At 36.3% G+C, this 22658-nt stretch overlaps 1 protein-coding gene across 3 annotated transcripts; it reads right to left on the minus strand.

Moving 5' to 3' along the window:
• Positions 1–555: 555 nt before the first annotated feature.
• Positions 556–22246, minus strand: clta (clathrin, light chain A). 3 transcript variants are annotated; one of them, XM_015345105.2, is made up of 7 exons: positions 21902–22246; positions 15618–15655; positions 10089–10206; positions 7259–7370; positions 6282–6335; positions 4194–4229; positions 556–1105 (listed from the first exon to the last, which is right to left on the minus strand). In XM_015345105.2, exons 1-7 carry the CDS (start codon positions 22110–22112, stop codon positions 934–936), a joined length of 741 nt encoding a protein of 246 aa, XP_015200591.1. In that variant the 5' UTR covers positions 22113–22246; the 3' UTR covers positions 556–933. The 3 variants fall into 3 exon arrangements, with proteins under 3 accessions (XP_015200591.1, XP_015200592.1, XP_015200593.1); XM_015345106.2 differs by lacking the exon at positions 4194–4229; XM_015345107.2 differs by lacking the exons at positions 4194–4229; positions 6282–6335 and having other exon boundaries at positions 21902–22245.
• Positions 22247–22658: the final 412 nt, after the last annotated feature.

Here is a 22658-nt window from a genome sequence, read left to right on the forward strand (position 1 = left end):
TCGGGGGACCAGCTGTTATCATTTTGAGAAGCACTCAAGGCAGTAAAGTACAAGTACCGTTTCCTGGAAGGTTAATAGTCCTTGACAGCCCTGTGAAACTGAACACAACCTGTGCAATAAACCACCCCCACTTTAATGAGGAGAGCAAAAAAAATATTTCTGCATTATTTCCCCACCAGAAGATAGCACTGCTACCACAATATTTAAAGAACAGTAGTCGAATTAAAAAAAAAAGACAGATGTACAGTACCTGCCTTTCACTCACTCCAGAATTAAGTAAGAGTAGCTTTCCATTGTGCTGTTGCATATAGAAATCCACCAGCCAGGGATACATTTGGAATTTGCAATCAGAGGCTGGGTTAAAGTTATTTTAATCCAGGCTGTAACACGGTAAAGGAATGTGATTCCTTGATTGCACTGTTGTGAAGCAATCATCCATCCCAACATTTAAACCATTTGCAATAAAAACCTTTTTTTACTTGTTCTGTACTTGTTCTATTTAAGCAAATCTAGGAATTCAAATGCATTAAAGATTTACAATATAATCACACCAAGCAGGGTTCCACACACTTTTAATACTAGTTCATAGTTAAATCAAAAACAAGACAAAGCAACAATGGAGTTACATCACAAGTCCTGATTATATGTGCACAAGCACACAAGAACACACTCATTTCAATACATTTACTTTATTCAAAGGGAAATGCATAGATTCTAAAATCACAAAACACAAATCAACTCTAATGACAGAGCACACAATTAAGTTTGGTCCTCAAAAAAGAATGATAAAATATAAGATAAAATGATTTTTTATACATAATTGAAAGGGGATTCATTAATTTACTGTAGCCAGTTTCTCTGAGTTCAGAACTTAAACTATTGCTATACTAACAGTTGTAGTGGTGGTGCTAGTGTTGGTTGTGCTTAGCGACATCAGTGCACCAGTGGTGATTGCTTTAGGGAGATGAGAACAGACCGCATGCGAGAGACATCTTTGGACTGCTTGCTGGACTTGGGGTTGAAGTCACAGAGTCGAGCCACACGCTCCCAGTCGGTGCCTGGGTTGTTTTCATCCATATCCGATACAAGGGCCTCTTCGGTCGCTCTGGAATTAGACAGCTACAGTCAGTTGCAAGGAATTAAGAATCTCAGTGGATAAATCTAGGCTTTTCCCCTCCTGCAAACCTTGAGTTTGAAATATACATGCATTACCTGGTTAAAGTCATCCAATTAATCCAAACATCCGTTTTTTTTATTTGTTTTTTAACCAATTTGTCTTCAGTTTTAGAACACACAAAAGGACAGTGGACAATGCCAGGTGGAATACAGATTATGATGATCTTGCATAAGTGGGTTTTCATTCCCATAAAGGATGCTATCACCTTTTAAATAGAGGATAACAATGACTTAACTATAAAGCAATTACACTAGCAGTGTCATTTATTACTTACAGAAAACCCTCATATACTGCCTTGACCTCCACTGAGTTACCTGTGATTTAACATCAATAGCATGATATTACAGCATTCCGGAGAAGGTTCTAGGATTATAGTATGCTTATTCTATAACTGTAACCTGTAGCTTTCTTTTCTCAGAAGACAAAGTACCTGTAGAATAATTTCAGGATAATTCAATTAATGTATGACTGTTCACAAGATCCAAAAATGCTCCTTACACAGCCTTTAATCATTACAATAAATGCTTATGTAAATAATTGTCCTATTTCTAAAAAAATACATCTAATGAAAAAATAGGCTTAAGCAGATACACTCTAAGACTGAAGACAAGATATGACAATATATTGTAGCACTTGCAATATGGAAAAAACAAAAAGAAATATTAGAATGGCCAAAAACATTACAGATTTTGTGCTTTTTAAGACAGCAGTAGTTATCCCAAGCAAAAAGAAAACCAAAAGCATTTCTGAAACTACAAGGCTTCTCTGCTTCTATAGTTTGCTGAAGGGGAAATGTACGATTTTTAGTCTTTGTTCTCAACAAATAAAACAATCCAACTACGCTCACACAAATAACAGATGCCTATTCAGTACAATCTGATACAGCATGCCCCCACCCACAAATAAATAATGAACAAGGAAGTTAAACATATTTTCTGACATTAGGTTTGAATTCTGATTAAAATAAACTAAACTATCTTACAACAAGCACAACTCCCAATAACATACCTCTTTCCATAAAACACTGTCATGACTAAGTGTGACCATGCCCTATTCTGACTCGCATTTAATTATCAATTTTTTCTTCTTAGAACAAGCAGGGTTTAGATGCTACCCTCCCAGCAATATTTCTAAGCTTAAGAAAGGAGAAGACAGATAAAAAAAATAATTCACCTCACAAATAATGAGTTGTAAACACTTTACTTGCTTTTTATACACTGAACAGATGATCAGCTTAAATACTCTGTTCACATTTTATTTTCCCCAAGAAAGGCATCACCCTATGGAAATTTAGCCTTAAAATCTTACTAGCCAAGCTCGCCATGCTGGCTGCAATGATAGGAAGGCAAGAATTTTAAAGAATAGCTTTAGGGGCAAAGCACTTCTGAAGATTTTATTTTCAGATCTTAATGCATTCATGGTTTTCAAATCATTGGAATATGAGCTGCATTTGAGTGTTCGTTACACTTAAGAAAAACCTCAGACCATGAATCCAGTCTACTCAAGCAAATAGTTGTAAGTGAACAAGATTTTAAACAAAAATGATTTTCATACTTTTCAAAATCAGGTGGCTCACAAGGTTTTGTTTAAGAAAAAACATTTAAAAACAGCAAATGCCTGTAACATTTTCTAATTTTTAGATTATGTTGGCAGTAGTCAATATGTTAGTACGTCAACTGCTCTAGGGATAGCCCTGATGGACTTTTAGCCCTGGAGTTTATTACTAAAACACTGGTTAGCAAGATTGTTTTAACTAGCCTGTCGTGAGAATTACAAATGGCAATATTCTTATTAACACTGTAAACTTAGGATTTGCCATTAATTTAAAATGAGCACAATTATTAGAATATAAGGATGGAAAATCACTTCTGTAACTTATTTTAAATGTCTTTTTTCTGCATAAAATTAACCTGAAAGGTGTGTGAGGCTTCACAAGCAAAGGCACTCACTCCAACTGCAATAAAAAGTGTGCCTGTGTCATGTCACTAGATGAGTCCCCACACAACTGACTCAGTGATCTTGGTGTGGGTAGGCAGGGCTCTCTTTTCTTGCTCTCACTGAAGCCCCTGCAACATCTCAGGCAGTAGCTGCATTGCAGCGATGTCAAAGAGGCACACCTATCCTCCAGTTGATGCTGAAACTCGGTAAGTGTTTCAGAACTTATAACATGTCAAACGATGGATGGCTCAATCCAGTTCAGAAGGCCCTGTCAACACTTGCTCATTCTTCCCCATGTGGACACAGGCATCCACTCTGTGAGACAAACTGTAAAGGTAGAAGTACCAGTTCCATATTGGGTGGGTGATATAAAACTGGCAATTCTAAATTTCTAAAAGAAAGTAGCCTCTACTGAATGCTGTGAAAATGATGACTGTCCTAATGTACTGCTAAATCTATCTGTAAATATATCTTTACTACTTATTAAACATTTAATTCAGCCTCTTCATATCCCAAGAAGATTCCCTATACTGCGTTTTACACATACAGTGGGTCTCATATACAGTATAGCCTAATCTGTGTAGAGTACTTACAATTGTTGCCAAACTGTCATTATAACTTACAGTAGGAATATAGTACAAGGTCCTGAACATGTACTGTGTCCTGGATACAGGAATTCACTTATAACTAGCATTGACCCATGACTTTCACAAAACATTGGGATATGGGCGTGGTTCATATAAGAAATAACACAGTATGAGAATCTTTTTGTTTGAAAATCTTGATTCCTTGAAAAAGAGTTCAGTTCTGAATGAAACCAGATCACATCCCACTGACACACTTCTTGCAGTTGAAGCTTTAAAACTCCCTTGCACTATTACACAATACACAAACAGCAAATGGAAATGAGAAGCTGGTGAAGTTTCACTTGTCACATCGTACTACAGGTATGCACAAGATGAAGTGAACTACTGCACCACCACTTTAATCACAAACGGGTCTTTAGCTTAAAATGTAAGCAGTAGAAAAAAGCAGCAATCAGTTAATACAGCATTAACAATGCTTTTATTTACTTAACTGGTCTAGGCGGTAGCAAGGATGGTTAATGTGTGTGCTTAAAGGTGCATAGAAAAAGAACAGGGAGAAACAGATCATAAGTCAGATATAGAGGAATGAAATAAAATGAGCTTTATGCAGATGACATAAGCAAAGCATGCACTTCCAAACTGTCATCTTTGGAGTGTTCTAATGAGCTTAGCTTGCAGCCTTCACAATCTGCCCCTAGGCATTTTGTTAGCCCTGATTTGTTTTAGTATAAAGCCTATTGTAAATTTAAGGAGATTTTTAATAGTTTTTTTAAGTAGTCTAACAAGGCATGTGATTTGAAAACTGATCTTATAATTATTCAAATGCAATAGAGCAGACAGGAGGGCTGCAAAAATAATAAGCAAGTCACGCAGAAAAAAAAATCTTATCTACAGCAAACTAGTTCCTTCTGTACAACACGCATAAGCTCTTGTGCTTTCTTATGTAACATTATGTAACATTTGAAGCAACTGTATATCCAAAGTCAAGTGAACTGGAATTTAGGGGCTTTGTGAAAAAGAGAAATGCTATTTAGTGTATTTGGTGTACAGTATATACTCACTAGACCGAAGTGAATTAACATTGTAAATTTACACTCCCTAGAAAACAACAAAAACATATCTTGAAAACCAAAAACAAATACAGCAGGTACTAAAATATTTGATTATCCTTACGTACGCAGTAACACTATTGCAGCGTGGGATATGCTTGAATGTGGCTTTTGGCATTTTAAAAAAGCAGGCATGCACTACTGCTCTTTCTTAAATTGCATGAGACATATCTCCTAGGAAAAGTCGTCCCACTTGGATAAAGGCCGACAGCCTGCCCATGAGGATAAAGCAGTCATAAGAACCTGGGAGAAGAAAGGCAGACCTGGGGAAAGTGGTGGGACACAAACTGACAAAAATTAGAGAAGTGCTTTTTCCTGTATAGTTGTTTGTATTATATTTCCAGAGTTTATCTTGTTCATAAAATATACTTAAGAAGAACTTATAAAGTTTTAGAAAATGGGCAAACCCCATGAATGACAGTCCCTATGACAAACATCACTGCAAAACTCTCCTCTGTAAGATTGATTTAAACTTCATATTTTAACATGAAATACTTATTAGTTCTTTTTTAACCCGATTAACATTATTAATTTAATCCAGGATACACAGTTGCTTTAAATTTTATATTAGTTCTTCTAAGGTTCATATTTAAAAACAATTGAGGTAGAGCACTGCTGCACAAACACATACGAGTAAGGTCAACACTTGATCGTGGGCATGCAGCTCACTGCTACATTTCAGTACCCAAGAGAATTACTCAGCAGCTGCAGGCTGCGTTTTACTCATTGCAGATATTCATTACGATGTGTAGGTACAGTTTTTCCGTTATAAAATGATACATTTATAGTAAACATTTTAGCAAAAAAAAAGAGAAATATGATAAACAAAATTAAAGTTGTTTTTTTTTACAACACGTAGACATTTCAAATAATGTACTTGAAATAAAATACATATTTAAAATTAGAATGGGAAAATACAATGCAAAATAAAACATCACAACCTGGAAGTCAAAGTATTTGAAAAAGTTGTATTTCACATTCAATGGTATATTTTTGAAATATTTACTTATTGCTACTCATTTACCAACTCCTTTGCGCAAAGCTCCCTCCCCCCCCAGCAAAGTACTAAGAGCTTGGTATACTAGCAATGATATTTTGGACAATGATCTTACTGTCCAATTTAATACTGTAAAATCCCTTAATCAAATTAATAAATGATTTACCTTAAGCAAGTATTTCTACATTCCACTTTGATCTCTCAATCAGATGTTATGGAATCTCATTAGAACATAATTTTTCCACTTTTAAACCTGGAATTTCTGATCTGTCTGACTGCATGTGAAAAAATGCAAAGGGAAAACTAATTTTGTGACATTACTACTGTATAGACGTTGCTCACTAGGCTTTAAAGTACTCACCACCCTCTCACAAATCTATAATCAGTGTTATATTAAAAGAAGATAAAGAAAAGAAAGGAAACATGGAGAGTCTAGTGAAAGAAAGGATAATATGTTAGTTTTAGCAACATACACATAACCAATCAGGTCAGCGAAGGGTTGTTTGTAGAAAGCTTCATCCAGCACCCTAGACAGTAAGAAGTCCGAGAGGAAAGCAGCAAGCAGGAGAGAAAAGAGAAGGCAGTAAAAAGGAGAATAAAAACATGTGTATGAAATCTGGAAAATTCTGACATCATTCAAGGAAATATAAAGATCAAAAGGAGCTAAATGTAAGTTAAACACATACTGTACAGTATGGAATTTAGCCTCAGTACAGTATCCGAGTTCTCAACCAAAATTGAAAGGCATTGCAATCCTGTTGCAAAGTTGTTGCAAAAAGAGGGAAAATGTAGCCAAAGATGTTTTCACTAGTAGATACCACAGAAAAAGAAACTCTTGAAAATGTCTAACAAATAAATGCATACAGAGAAGGATGTCAAACAGAATATAATCATATAGGCAAAAAAATACAACTCAAACTGAAAATGCAATACTAATAGGTTTCTCTTATCATAAAATGTGTGTAAGCTGTACTCAGCTGAGCTCTTCAGGAGAATGAAAGTAAACCTATTCATCATGGCTCCCTAATATGAACTCTATGCAAGGAATGTACTGAAATGTCACTGATTAACAAGACTGATAAAATCTACACAACATGGGAGAACGAATGTCTATTACAAGCAGCAGAGCTCACATTCATATAGTGTTAAGTTAACCTCACCTCTCATATTCTTCCAGTGTCATGTATTCTTCCAAAACAAGCAGGTTTTCTTTTAAACTTTGTAGCCTACTTACTCATGCCAACACCTTCTGTAAACTGAAATACACACTATATGATTTATCAGTGTTGTCAACAACTACAAAAACTATCCTAAGTTCAATAAAGCAAGTCTCTTACGTAGAAAATATTTTTGTATTCAAATATATAAAAGTGTGGAATGATCAGTGATATACTGTTCCCTGTGACACTGTTCACTCTTGGATACTCAGAAACAGAATGCAACATGTTACCTGTTGTTGACTTTTGTTTTCTCCAGCTGCTCATCCTGTCTCGTATACCACTCTTCCAGCTCCACCTTTGCCTTCTCTTTCCACTCTGTCTCCTGCTTACGGGAATTTGCATCTGTGAAGGGGAGGAGAGGCTGAACTCACATCAACATGCCAAATTCATGATAACACTTACATATGAACTGCATATGGAAAGGAAACAATTCTATAACCCTCCAAGTATATTTGAATTGTCTGTGTACTGACATTAAAAAAATTGCACAAAGGAGTGCCACACTCAAAAACACTCAGGAGAGGAGACTCTGTTTCCATATTTTCCAGAAATCATTTTCCCAATTTTAACAAAATTAATTTTTAGAATACACCAACTATAAATTCCTGTAAACTATTAGTTATCATCTATCCTTCCCTTCCTAAATTATCTTCTGGTGTTTAACTTCACAACAGAGAAATAATAACGAGAAAGTGAATAGAATTTAAATATTCATGTTTTTAAAACTGTTGGAACTTTTTCTAAAAACATGCAAACTTTGACCATTATTCCCACATGATTACAAAGTTGGCTAGCACACAAAGGTCAAAGTAATCGAATTAAAGTTCAAAGAAAAAATATTTTTTATTTTCCATTTAAAATAGCAACAGAATTTTAAAATCAATAGCAGGCTCAAGTAGGAGTAAGGGTAAGTGTGCGCTACTCAGCAGATGTGAATAATTTCTGCCATCATTAGGACCACATTAAAGGCTGATCTGTGTTTTGGATTTTTTGTAATTAGATTTTATATTAGAAAGAAAGTCACTGTCATAGTTTAACTACACAACAGAACTTAATTTAGGAAAGGCATCAAGCTGAATTCACAAATTACTGTCTGTTTTTAGATGGAGTTTTAAATTCACCATCTCATTTCTAAGTATCCCAGAGAATAAAATACAATACAGTTATCCACAGCTTAAGGTTGTAAATAAGCAAATGGTTTTATATAAAATGCTTTATATATATATATAAAAAAAAGCAATTACAATATCTCAGGTAGAGTGGAGGTTATTTGAAATGAAGCATGATGCATTTGGACAACAGATTGCATGTGCTGCAAAACTCACACCAGACAGATAAATGCAGTACACTCATTGTCATTTACAAATAAAATCAGTATGTTAGGTCAGGCAGGCAGCTAAATATTATTGGCAATATACTTTACACCTGAGATTTTTAAAACCATCTTTAATGACAGAAGCTTTAGTGATAAGCCATTGTTTTTTTCCATACTTTTTATATCCTCCAGAACATGGTTTATAAATGTATTTCTCACACCTTCACTACTTGCATCTGAACTCTAACTTGCAATAGGATGTCAGCAAACTGTAACAAGACAATGTCCAAAGATAGATAAAAAACTGTACATTATAAATTACCTGATTTAAGGCTGTACTGTACATAGGAATGCAACACAAAAAACAAGTGTTGAATCAGATCTCGAAATGTTTGCTCCCTTTTGTTTAAGAACAATGAAAATATATATTTTTTTATTTGGAAAGCAAACTTGGTTATAGTTAAAGAGTACAAAAATACTAATGATGCCAATGGCAAACATCCAAATCCTAAGCTACTTTTTACGGTACTTTTTCAAAGTTTAAAAAAATCCTGTTTATCACCCACCACCCCCAACGCTGCTGCAGCAACACATCTACAATACATATACACGCTTACTGCTTGTTGGCTGGCCCCCTGTTCTGTCACAATCCAATTCTCTCTCTTAAAAAGTGAGAAAATGACTCACTGTCACAAAACCTATTGCTATTCTTTCTCCTGTGAACCTCCCACCACCAAGAAATGTGAAAAAAAAAAACAAGAAATCAAAAGTTACTTGTCTGCAATTATTATACACCAATCCAAATTTCCAATCATAAGCACTACTGTGGTAGCTGATAATGAGATTTCTCCTTCTGTGAATTATAATACTTGGACTTCCAATTGTATGACATGACATGCATGTCAAATCCGAACTTCCACATGCTTCGAGTTAACTTAGTAAAACGTTCCCAACAGTAATGCTGTTCACTTCATGTAGCCCACAGCAGTCTGATCTGGGGTGCAGATACCTGACTTTTGTAACAGATTTTGTCTTAAAACTGTTCCAAAAAACAAACAGATGCATATTGGTCATAGAATATAGTATAGTAAAGTATATTTTGCCAATAAACCAGATTCTTTAATTTCTAGATCAAAAACTTCTCTCAACACCTGTGTAGGATAAGGGTGACTTGGAATGTCATGCATAGATGGCAGCTAAGTAACGTTTTACTGTGAAAGGTGATTTACTTTTGTCAGAGCTGTCTTGTAGAAATTAGAAAATGGCCTGCAGGGTAAACAATGCAGTAGCTACATACTCTACAGGTTAAAAACTTCCACTTCTATACTGGTGTACTGGTTGTGTGTGGAGCCTGCCTTGTCACTACAGTATTCAAGTCACATTATCAGACACCCCTAGTGACTCAGTATGATTTTGTGAAGCATAAAAGACAGAATAAATTAAAGACAATAAATGGTACAAACTGAAATTAACAATATTTCTAATTCTAGAAAGGACAAAACAAAAAAAAAACAATTAAAATAAGAAAAAGGGGAAAAAGAAGTATACTTATAGCTAATGTGGTCTTGGATCAAGAGGGTTAAAATGGTGGATTTTGGCATAGCTGCTGAGGTATGTGCATTAGCTTTTATATAGAGAACTCACTCACAATTAGATTAATAGGAAAAAATATCCAATGGGTGTTAATTATGTTGCATATTTGAAGGGGAGCACACAATATTTGAACCAACACTACCATCACTCACCAAGAACCTCCAGGCGCTCCAGTTGCTCCTCTCTCCATTTGCGAAGACTCTCAGGCTCCGACTGCAGACGGTCTACCTGAGATATGGCTGCATATGCGTCTGAGGGACCGTTGCTCTCCTGCACCAGGGAAAACAACAATTAGCCTGCGAGACAAAACACACAGCTACAGCAAGATAACCTCAGAAATGACAGCAACAGAATCCCGAACTCTCCTCTTTTGTGAACATGTGAAGACAAATTGCCAACAAGAAAAATCCAGTATTTCTACACAGGTCTACCACCCCAATCCACTGAACACCTTTACTCAGCTTGGGGACAAAAGTGACCTTTAATGCCTTTGTTGCAATATAATTATATAGGAACAAGTAATAGGTTTATTCATGCTGAAAAAAAGAAGAATGGAATAAACCTATTACTTGTTCCTTTGCAGCCTACACATGCTCCCCACCATATAATTATATATACAACTAAAAATTGGAAATACCATAACAACTTTAGTATGCCCAGAGTATATATGGCATGCTGATATACCGACAAGCTTTGGGGTAACAATAACAATAGAAGTCGCACATGGCAGTATAGTTAATGGGACAGAATTCTGATGATTATGCATTCTGTCAGAACACAAATAATGACATAGCAACATCAGGCAGTTTCTCTTAGAAACAAAGAGTTGGCCTCCCCTGCTGATAACCCTGAAAAACAACCTACAATGAATCCTTTGCTAATAACAATAGTTACAAAGTTTGATTATCTGCATTGTAAAGTACAGAAAAAGAGATTGCAGTACTCCTCTTCATTATGATGTCACCCTCTACCATTTTTTCTGTTAAATCAGTTACTTAAAAAATGATGTCTTAATGATATCTAAAAATTATCATTGTAAACTACCTGGCTGTGTTGAACACCTACTACCTTTACAAGATAGCAACTGCCTCTTTCAGCAGCTACTATCCAAACATCTTTAAGCAGCTACTGAGTTTATAACCAATGGAGAAGAAAAATTAAATTGCCAACACTGCAGATGTCTTGTGTTTCTGCATTTTTTTAAAAGTTTTGTTTATGTCCGCACAAGACAGAATGGGTTCAAATTTAGTGACTGAGGAGGCCAGAACACATCATCACCAGCACACACAGAGCTGCCCTGCCAGTAGCTGTAGGCACCGATTTCAAACAAGTAGTTCCATTATAACTGTGGAGACTTCAAAGCAAAATCCTGTGAGCAATATAAAAGTTTATAAATCAATAATTTAACAAATGTTATCTTCTTCATGCATCCTCTAAATATACACAAGGATGACCTGATTGAAAACAAATTCTCCTTTAATAATTAATGGCTTGTAAATTTACAAGAACCGAAAAGTAAAAGTCCATACTTGTGGTTGGAGCTGTTACTCAGTAGTTCTGCATTGTGTCAAATGAAGTAACAAACAATTCCCATATCTGAATGAATACAGAGGGTGAAAACAAGAAACCATGGTGTTTGTAACCATCTTTACCTATGGCATAACCTTATCTACATGGATTGAAAAAAACAAACAAAATGGGTAGGCAACCAGGTTTATACAATCCTTTTGTAAAGTATTTCCACTTGCCCTCCAATTTCCAATTCACTATTGACTGAAAACACTGGCTTAACTTTGTCAATGCCTTTGAGGATTCTGAATATTTGAAACGGGTACTATTGTAGTCTTATTGTATTCTCTTTTCTAACTAAATAGTATGTCAGTGTAGGACATTCATTTGGATCCAGGAGGTTATCTTGTTGCTCACCTCAGAGAGGATTACAAAGAAGCAGTGTCATTCTTATATTTTGGTGACCACAATTTTACATATTATAAATGAGGCCTTGCTAGTAAATGGTACAATTTTAATATCGCATCCCTTGTGTTACATTAACTCTGTTTTCCAACATGATTTGCCTTTTAATTCTTTCTTGATGGGTTTGTTTTATCAGGTGTTTGTCCAGTCAAACTTTCTCAGTCCTTCTTGTGGTATTATTGATAAGCTTCACTAGGTGCCTAAATATACTAGAATTGTTAGAATTTATATAAATTAAGATGATTAGTGGTCTTATTACAGATCTCTCGGCTACTCCACTAATTACATCATCCCAATTTCAGCACTCAAAACTTAAATAGTTTGATTAATTTCTTACTAAACATTCTTATAATTTATTGTGTAAAAATGTGCTACTACTAGTCATATATAAAGATGATTTACCAACTGGCCACATTAGAACATTAAACAATTTGAACTACAAATACAGGAGTATTAAAAGAAATTCTGAAACTTAATGTTTTAGGTCAAACAGTAATGAAAGCACAACTGCTTTCCAAACATCACTTTTCCCACCAATTCTTCCAATTCAGGGTCGCAGGAGAGCCAAGGCCTATCCTGGCAAACAATGGGCACCCAGCAGGTCACACCCTGGATAAGAAACCAATCCATAAGAGGGCAGACACACAGACATAGACACTCTCACACCTAGGACCTTTTCCCAGAAACCAACCAGTATATTTTGGTACTGTGGGAAGAAACCAGGGCACCCAGGGGAAACCCACACAAACACAGGGAGAGCATAGAAACGCCAAGCAGATAGCACCCCAGGTCTAGAATTCAACCATGCTAACCACTCCACCACCGTGGTGCCCCTGATTGGCTTTAAAACTACTAAAAATAATACAGACTGATCAGAAGAAACTGAGAAAGCTGTGAGATAGATGTGAGATGTCTGGCAGTGAGAACAGCACAAATAGCAGCAGGGCTGCAGAATCACTGTTTTGTCTCATTTACAAGGGCTGACATCCTTCCCACCCACGCCACACACAAACACCTGTCTATTCCCAGGATAAAGGATTTTGAGATTTTGATCCAAAAATCCAACTTCTTCAAATTTTGCAGGTTTATCTCTAGCACAATACCAAACTTCCTCTCTTACAAAAGTTTTGGAAGGGAAATGATCTGTGTCCTCAAGACCTTCTATAGCCCTGGATAGTGGTTCAACTGGGACAAACATTCATGAACTTGTTGAACTAGTGTCAGATTAAGTACTGTTCTATGCAGACTCAATTATTCCTACCAAAAGCTTTTTTTTCCCCAAGGGGACACAGAGTTGAGAAGGGTAGTGTGGAATGAGGTCAAGAGATCAGGAAAGCTAAGGGTCAGTACAGGGGAAAAACAGAGTATACCATGGGTAAGGCCAATGAATAAGTAATCGCTGGCTGATCCATTTAATGATTTAAATGTGTTTTATACCAGTTTTGAATCACAACCCACAACCACCTCAGTTACCAGTGATGACTCACCATTATCTGAAATATAAGTTTATTTAGTTTGACACAGCAGATGTAGTTAAATAAGATTAAAGTAAGGGAGAATACAGGTCTAGGTAATGTGCAGTCGAGTTCTGCAATATTGTGCAGAACAGCCTGCTGTTTCAGATGCCCTTAAACTTACAAATTCACCCCTTCTCTATGAAAGAAATCAACTGTTCGCATCCCAAAAACTGCCAGGCCAAGTGGGAGTAATAGCTACAGGCCAGTTGCTCTGCCATCTCTCCGAATGAAAATTCTGAAGTGAACAGTGAAGCTACACATTGTAAAGAGCACACTGAACCTTACTGACACCCTGCAGTTTAGAAATAAAGGGGAAAGTGGATACAGAGAAACGAAGAGAGTGGATAATGCAATGCTCATACCGATAAACATGGTCTATCAGCGCCTTGATGAGAAAAGACATTTTTAAGAATCTTATGTTGATGTTTCCTTTACTTTCAATAAAGTATAATCACTCTTGCCAGCACAGAAGAATGAAGAATTTCAAATGAAACAGTAATGTGATAAAATGGGTTCTAGACTTCTTCGACTATTGTAAAAGTAAACACAAAGACATCTCATTAAGTTTGCTGATGACACTTCTTCGGTCACCTAATTAAGATCCAGAAAATCATTATGAGCCCATTCTAAATTATCTTCTATAAGGTGTGTTGGGTTCTGTTTTGATTTAAAGTATTTTAAAAACAAAGGAACTGGTCATTGATTTCAGAAAAAGATGCAACACCCCTCCAACCTACTGTAATTCATGGTAATACTGTAGAGGTTGTCAATGTCTACAAACACTTGAGACTAGTCACAGACAAAAAACAAAGATCAGACAAATGTTGTGACACCACTTGTAAAAATGTTATTTATGGTAAAATGTTATTTATTGCAAGCATTTTAATGCAGTGTCTCATTTGTTGTTTTGGGGACATCAGTAATATGGGAAAATTATCAAGGATAAGCTGCAAAATCATTGGAGCAAATAAAACAAACCCAACTGCCCTCTTAGAGGTTTGTATAGAATGTCAAGAGCTTTATGGAGTGTCTGGCTCACCCCCTCCTCTGTGAATTCTCACTACTCCCTTCTTCTGTGTGTCCAGGTGTAATGGAAATGGACTCAGGACATCTTTCATCCCCTCTGTATCTCCTCTCACTCTCAATGCAAAATAACCATCATCTCCTGCTGTACTGTATTCTTTGTTGGTGATATTTGTGTGTTTTTGTTGTATGTTTGTGTTGGTCCCTGCCATAAAACAAATTTCCCTCAGTGGAATAATGAAGCTTGAACTGAATTGAAAACAGTCAGTATCAGTATAACTGATAGCCTACAACAAGAAATAATGAATATTCCCTTTTGACACAGACATCCTCTCTCACACAGTGATGTTCACATCACTGGAGTTCGAATCTCAGTCATATAAACCCCTTGCACAGTGGTCATTATCTGAAAGATGACAGAGAGGATGGCTTCAGTGTTGTATAATAAAAAAAAAATCTCCAGCATAAAATCAGATTGTAAAACAAAATGTCTCAAGAAGGGCTCTATAAAGCAACTGTCAAAATTGTCAACAGTCTTAAGTCTACTGTTTCTATGATTGAATCCAATCCAATAGAGGAATCAAAGCATACTAAAAAATTTGTACATCCTGACATCACCCATCTTACCAACCAGAGCACAGAAGTAAAAAAATGCATTAGGGGCAGCATGGCAGCACAGTAGTTACCATTGCTGCCTTACAGCACTAGGGTCTTGGGTTCAATTCTGGACTTGGAGTGTTCTGTAGTGTTATCTGCGTGGTATAGTCTCCTCATGTTCACATGGGTTTTCATGGGGTGTTACAGTTTCCTCCCAGAGTCCAAAAGCACACTTGTATTATAATTAGCTTCTCGGAAAATTGGTTTTGAGAGTGTGCCTGTCTGTGTCTGTGCCCTGTAATAGACATGTGTCCCATCCAGGGTGTACCCCGCCTCAAGCCCATTGAGTACCAGGATAAGCTCAGGTCTCCTTACAACACTGTATTGTATAAAGCGGTCAGAAAATGGATAGATGGAAAAACACATAGACATTCAAGGTGGCCTACCTCATTCATCAATCAGAAGACCAAGGTATTAAGATGTCCCAGGTACATGAGACTTCTGCTGTAGCTGGGCTGTATTTTGAGAACTCACCTTACCTAGAAGTTAACGACTGCTCAACAAACATACCTGATAGAATTCCCCATTTATTGCTCCGTCCACAGCATCTAAAGAAAGCAGATATTTTTTAATTAAGTTGACATACTGTACTTTGTTAGAATGTTGCATGTAGAAGTGCCAACATTTGTTAAAATGTATATCATGTTACATAAACATCCAGAATGATATGCAGTGTGAAGTCATACACTTTTGCAGCCATGGGAAATGAGACTTTTGTGCCATAAACAGAAGCCCTTATTGTGCAATGTGTATGGCAAATAAGAAATTTGATGTATTCTATGGACTACTGCAAAAACATCCACATAATATCTGAATTGTGTCTCATCTTCAGAACATGATTACAAAAGCAAACTAGATTACATGAAACAGTGAAGTAGGTAGAACAAATATTTATCCTTTATTTAAGTAAACTTGCCACTCCTCATTTAAGTAATGCTTTAATACATACAACATTTGTGCATTTTACCCTTCACGGTAGAGTGCATTACTAAGCCCCCTACAATAACACACAAAACACAGTATCCAATATGATGATATGATCCGATCTCTAAATACAACAATTGGTGACTCGACAGGTTCATGGGTTTTAGCTTCTACAGCCAAAGAAGTACCCTGTTCAAGCACTCATTTCAACAGAACTCAAATATTACTTAAAAACAGTACACAAGAAACTAACATCTTTCCAGGATACTTCATCACACCCCCTCCTCCACAACCTCTCTCTCAAAACCTGGACTGTGGCACTACTATCAAAGGGATCAGGCCGTTGCTGCTTACGTCAAGGATTAGTCTATTGCCCAGTTCCTCACGGCAGGTTTAAGCCTTATCTATTTCTGTCAGCCTTCTGGAAAGAGACAGGGAAATCCTCCTTTGCCATCTCCTGCAGAGAATTCAGCCAGAATAATAGCTGGTAAACAGCACATTTTACATTAGGACAAACTTAATAGCATCAGGATGCCAGATCTTTATATTTGAGTATACCTGTTTGTCTGGTCTTTACACCCATAGAGTATTTGCACCAGAAAAACGTGTGCCTAGTCTCACTCTCAGCAGGTGGCTCGTGAGGCCTGATCACATGGAAAACCATAATGTAAAACAAATATTGTGCAAGGAGAATTTTTTAACAAAGTTCCTCAAGATAAAGCCAAAACTACTCTGTACTACCCGTCATCGGCAATCATCATGAATTCCGTTATATAACAAAGGAAGTCTAAATTAAAATCTCAATGTGACTCTCAGCCCTTCACCAATTAACCAAAATCCACCACATTTCAACCTATGGTTGGCTCCAGCAGTAGTTTCAGCTGACCTGCCACACTCTTCTACACAGATCCTTTCAGAGAACAACTATTAAGTCTCAGTAAACACAATGCAAAGCAAAAACAGTGTCAACAAAGTGAAGAACATTAAGCACCAATCACAAAATTTCTGACTGATAGCTCAACCAACAAATAATGACTCACAACAAAACTCACTCACTTTATATTTTCATTGTTCTATAACCACCTAACCACTGGAAAAGGGCCTCCTGTTCTCAGATTAAATGCATTTCTAAAAATGTCTTCTTGTACACTTCTACATTATGTTCAAGCCTACAAAGTTTTAATTTCTTTTAAATGTCACTCTAGGACATCCTTTGGGCCAATATTTTACCTGCTTATTCCTCTCTGAACCTATTGCAAGTTTACCAATATGATTTTGCATCATGGTGACCAAAACAGTACATAATATTCTAAATAGTGTAGATAGCGCATTTAACAATTTTAACTTGATTTAAATTCTGCAATTTTAGCTATATGTCCCAAAATTGTTTTCCTTTTTATAGTGTTTCCCAGCATTGTACAAGATGAAAATGATGTGTCAACAAGTCTTTTTTATAGTGTACATTACTTCTTCAAGCTCATTATTTACTATTTTACAAATTACATTTTTTGCTACCTAAATATAACATTGGTTTACATTAAATGTCACCTGCAAAGTGTCTGCCCAGCTTTGAATTTGATCTAAATCAACTGAATTCCTCTTACATAGCATTTGATAATCCTCATATTTTATGCAAAAAATTACCAGTTTATTATGCCACATCCTATTTCATACACATTTTCTCTCACGATTTCTCTTAAGAGCTTCTAGCACCTGTAAGAGCTTCTGTTTCTTGTACGCTTATACTATTGAACATACAATTTAGTATTTAATCTGAAAATGTTGTTTATTTCTCTCTTGGTGAGCACCTGACTGAAATGTTAATTTAATACATGAGCCACTGCCCTCTGTCTAAATATTCCCAATTTCTACCTCTGAGACCTTTATCCTTTATTGTTCTTTTGAGGTAATAAAATTGATTTTTATATGACATTTTTGCTTTTTTCAAATAATCTCTCAGCTATTCCAACTTTGTTTTTTTGTCTGTACTCACAGACACTTATTTTCTTTCACTGGACATTATGGCTAATCATCTTTCACATCTTTATTCTTCACTTTGATTGCATATTAAAACATTCATAATGTTGTTTATACTTTTTAGCATTCCCTTCCTTCATTCTTGAAAGCTTTCCTTTACATGAATGACAAAAGAACTGCTTGTTTTATTAATGTATGGTAAACTTTAAATGTCTTTTTCATTGAACTAGAGTCATTGTAGATTAATCATTGAATGTATCTCACCCATTCTTGTAAAATCTAATAAAACAATATACAGTATGCACACCTTCTGTAAGGACTCAATTGACAACCTAATAACAGAATATTCAACATGGATACTTTCAACAGAGAAACCTGTATGGACTTCTACTTCCTTCTGCCTATAAACTTTGTACAACAATGGAACATGTTTTAAGTTATTTTTCTATCAAAGGATTCCTACAATACATTTGCATTTAATTTTTACATAACAAGTTAGGCCATAAACAGAATTTCTATTAATTTTAACGTGTTCTGAATTGTGAAAGCAAAAACACACCCAGCCAATTCATATCATCATTAATCATTAATGTTGACACAGTTTCAGAACATACTATCTTAACACATCTCCACTACAGCATCCAGCATATAAAGCTACTGTACATTATATTTTAGTCTGAAGCTGATTTCCATTTCTGAGCACCTGCTAAATGTAGAAGGAGGCCAACCCATTATTAATTATTTAGACTTTAAAGATCAGGTAGCACAAAGACTAAAAGGGAGGTAACTGGTTTTTGGCATTCTCAATGAAACCTGAAACCTTTTAATGGAACAAATATACATGAAGGCAATGAGGATTAATAAAACATGCTGTAATGATAAACAATGTCTAGTTCCCTGAATAGCTATCTATTTTTGTTATACATGGAATTGTAACTAAAGACCAGTTGAGACACCAGAGAGATCCTCTACGATTTTCTCCCCTCTCTGACACCTTACCTAACAAATTCAACATATTCTGCCTAAGAAGAAGAGCAGTACTACACTTAATCCTCTTTGGCTGTCTAACTCACCCTCCCAAGCAAACAGGAATTCCTCTTAAGAATATTTACAAAAGTATTCTGGGCTATGTTCACAAATAATTTACCATTTGTTTCTGTATCTCTTTTCATATGGGTCAGACTTTTTTATTTCAATTTATAAATTATAGCCATCCATCCATTTTCTCACCACATCAGCCAAATTATGATTTAGAGGTAATTCAAAATTGAAGGATTATTTTGTCAAGTGTCATCACTACTGTACTAACTTCTCATCAAGAGCGGGAGCTTATCACTCCAAGATAGTGTCATGACACGAGGCCTGTCAAAATGAAAGACATACAAATTTGCAATATTAAATTCATATTTAAAAACCTTTAATATGCTTTTTATTGTGTACAGTTAAGTCTTTCAAAATGTCTTCCCAAATGTCCAACTTCTACAAAGATTTGGTCTCAATTTATGCTGGGTAAAATGAGAGATGTTTACAGTACATATTACTTCCAACAGATGTAATTAAAATCTGTACGAAGTGCCAATCTGTACCTCTAGATCAGCTGTAGGCAACCTTTACACTTTCATTCTATTGTTAAGTCTTTACTACATCTTATAATTATTGAAGAGGCCTTCTGCACTGGGGTTACTTAAGCAGCAGGGAATCGATTCAGTGATAAATTTATTGGAGGTACAGTTCTGGAATGCAAGTGCCAGGCTTGACAATACAGTACCTGCTCTAGATGACCACAACTGACTGACGGCAAGAAAAAAAAAAGACTCTGTACATACAGATACTCAAAAATGGACTTAGGCTATTTTAATCTACCTGTACAAAACGGGCAACACCTTGCTTTAAGATGGAGCCAGAAAGAAGCTGCTATCCTTCACACAAGGATTCCTGATCTTATCCACACCATGTGCTGCAAAAGGCAACAGCATGAGGTGTTAATCTAAGCCCCTCTTAGGCAAACCATGACTCCACAATATACAGCTATTTTGCAATATACAGAAGTCTATTTATATACATTGAGAGACATGAAAAATATAACAAAGAATGGAAGCAAAGGTATTTTCTTGTGGTTTTAATGCATTGCCTTATTCACATGAATGGTAAATAATAAAGTCAGCACTACAACCTACTTATCTCGCTGAACCACAAACTGCACTGCAGCTAGAACGGCAAGCTGGTACCTGCAGCCAACTACAAAAAGCAATGAATAGTGTCCCATGCTGACAAATGACATGAACGTTTTTAATTTGTAAAGGTTTTAGAAATGAATGTACTTGAGTGTAAAAAAGCTCGATTTCGCACTGTTTTTCTATCGTTTTAGGCACTGCCTGAATACTTTCACACTGTATGCCACACAAATAGAAATGTAAACAATAATGACAATGATTGGCTCTTATAAATTAAACTAAAAATTAATTTACCAAATTAAATGGGTTATTTAACTGACACCATTTATTTTGAATGTCTCTGCATTGGCTACAGCCACTATGGCAGACATTTCCTGCAAAGAAGCTGAGCCCATGGCAGACTGTTCCCTGAACTCATATTTAACATCAAACGCCCTCCAGGCAACCGTCAGCTTCTGTCACGTCTCCAAAGCTGAAGTACAAGTTTGTCTAAAAACACTCTAAAATTAAACTGCATGTGTAAGAGAAAAGTGCCTATATAACAGGATAAAAGAAGTGGTGACACACCTTGTGTTGGGTACAAAGGCCAATACAGCAATCTGCCACTACAAGCAGGCCTGCTATCAGCCACGTTACAGTCTGACAATGAATCAACCACAAGTCTGCAAAAATGTTTCCACTCTGTTTAAGAATGTTGGTCTTAGGATGGATACAGCTACAACTAAAAAGCGAGTGGCATTTCGTTTATTTTTTTCCTGTCACTCTAATGTTTTACAGTCATTCTATGGAAGCCAAGGAGACATAATTCATCATGAGGTTACTTTTTTTCTACTTATAAATAATGATACTATGTAGTAAAACAATCCATTCTCACTCTAGCTAAGCTGCATACTAACAGTCATCCAGAACGACGACGTTCAAAGACGTCCTCGTTAAACATTTACCACCATGATAGGTTTACATCCGCATTTTTGAATCCTAATAACTACTATTCATCACATAAATGTCCCAATATGTTCATCTATAAGCTTTTAAAAGCAGCTCAAACGGTGTTTTAGTTACATTCGAAGTATTTTGTGTGATTTTGTAAAATATGTGGTAACTTTAGCATAGCTCATGTATAGCTGATTAGTGTTCCTTTCACTCTGCAACAGTTAATGAAGAAAAACAAGATTCTCATTTAAAATGTACCTACTCTCTGGCTTAAACAAAATGAAAGCTTAATGTTACAATTTACTATAATGGCTGTATTGTATTGTTCGTATCATCCAGCAGAGCCCAAACGTTGTAAGAACAGTACCGTATATTCACATTGAGCAAACCTAGAATGAGAATGTAGTATTGATAGTATTAACTGACACAATATATCAAGAATCGATAACGCGGATAAACAACAAGAAACGTTTGCAGTGTAAGAACGGGATGAGAAAAGCCAATTAAAATAGTTATTCGGTTTATTGTTAAGTAAACGTTTAGGTTAATCGGAGCGTTACAATCCAACGCCAGTGGCTTGAATTTCAGTTTTCCGGTTCACCTTAAATTTACAGAATCGATAAAAATAGCTGTGTGCTCATAACTAACCATTTTCATCACAGGGCACATGCTAATTTTCCAACTCGGCAATGTACTAACTGCAGTTTAACCGAAGACCGTATCACTTTGTTTAGCGAGGGGGTTCTCGGAGGAAAACAAACGAGCCATTGTACAGTAGGTCCCCACCGTTTGCGTCTTGGCCGAGGTCACCTGTCAGGTTATTGCTCATTGATGAGGGGACCTCTCCGCTGTCCAGGATGCTGAACCCCTCGTCATTCTCTATCCCCGCTATCTCGCTCTCTTGCTGGGCCAAGAAAGCAGCCGCCGGGTCCTCCTCCACTCCAACCCCGTTCCCAGCGGTGGTCTGAGGGGCATTAAGTAAATCGAAACCATCCATATCTACCTAAAAAGAGTAAACACTGTAAAAAAAAACTACCTACAGGAATCACTGCTGAAGAAGTGGTAAAATCTAGATTGGACAGAAGGCGGAGAAAGACCAACACAGGCACAGTGAAGCGGAAACTACAAGACAGCCACTTACAAACAGAAGTCTTTGACGGATAGTTGGTTTCACCAATCATAAATGTATTTAGCGGACTTTGAGATCCGCTTTGCCCAACCAGATGATTGAACCAGGCATGTGGAAATCCCGTGATCTCAAACGTGCGTAGAGCTGACCAATTGGAGTCTAGATCCTGTGAAGGTACATGAATGACAGCAAATGGAATCGGCGAGATTACGCACCATAAATAACTGCTAAAATCTAGGTTTTAAAATGCCTTTATTTCTGGGAGAGTGGTTTAACGCTTGAGTTACCAGTTACCAGATTTACATAACATAAACATTCTTGTGCTTGGAAATAAATGCGAATAACCGTTGGTGTACAGTACATTGTATGTACTGTAGACTGATGTTTATTAAGAACCAAATATTATAGTTAATA

Source organism: Lepisosteus oculatus, chromosome 1 (genome assembly GCF_040954835.1).
Source record: "Lepisosteus oculatus isolate fLepOcu1 chromosome 1, fLepOcu1.hap2, whole genome shotgun sequence".
NCBI classification, from domain to species: Eukaryota; Metazoa; Chordata; class Actinopteri; order Semionotiformes; family Lepisosteidae; genus Lepisosteus; species Lepisosteus oculatus.

Excerpts from the sequence above, each read along its gene's own strand:
- clta (XM_015345105.2), bottom strand. The coding sequence starts at position 22,112 with ATGGATGGTTTCGATTTACTTAATGCCCCTCAGACCACCGCTGGGAAC. Across the intron at positions 10,207-15,617 it reads TAAATGGGGAATTCTATCAG|GAGAGCAACGGTCCCTCAGA; the intron begins GTATGTTTGTTG and ends TCCCTGGTGCAG. Across the intron at positions 1,106-4,193 it reads CCTTGCTACCGCCTAGACCA|AGCGACCGAAGAGGCCCTTG; the intron begins GTTAAGTAAATA and ends GTCTAATTCCAG.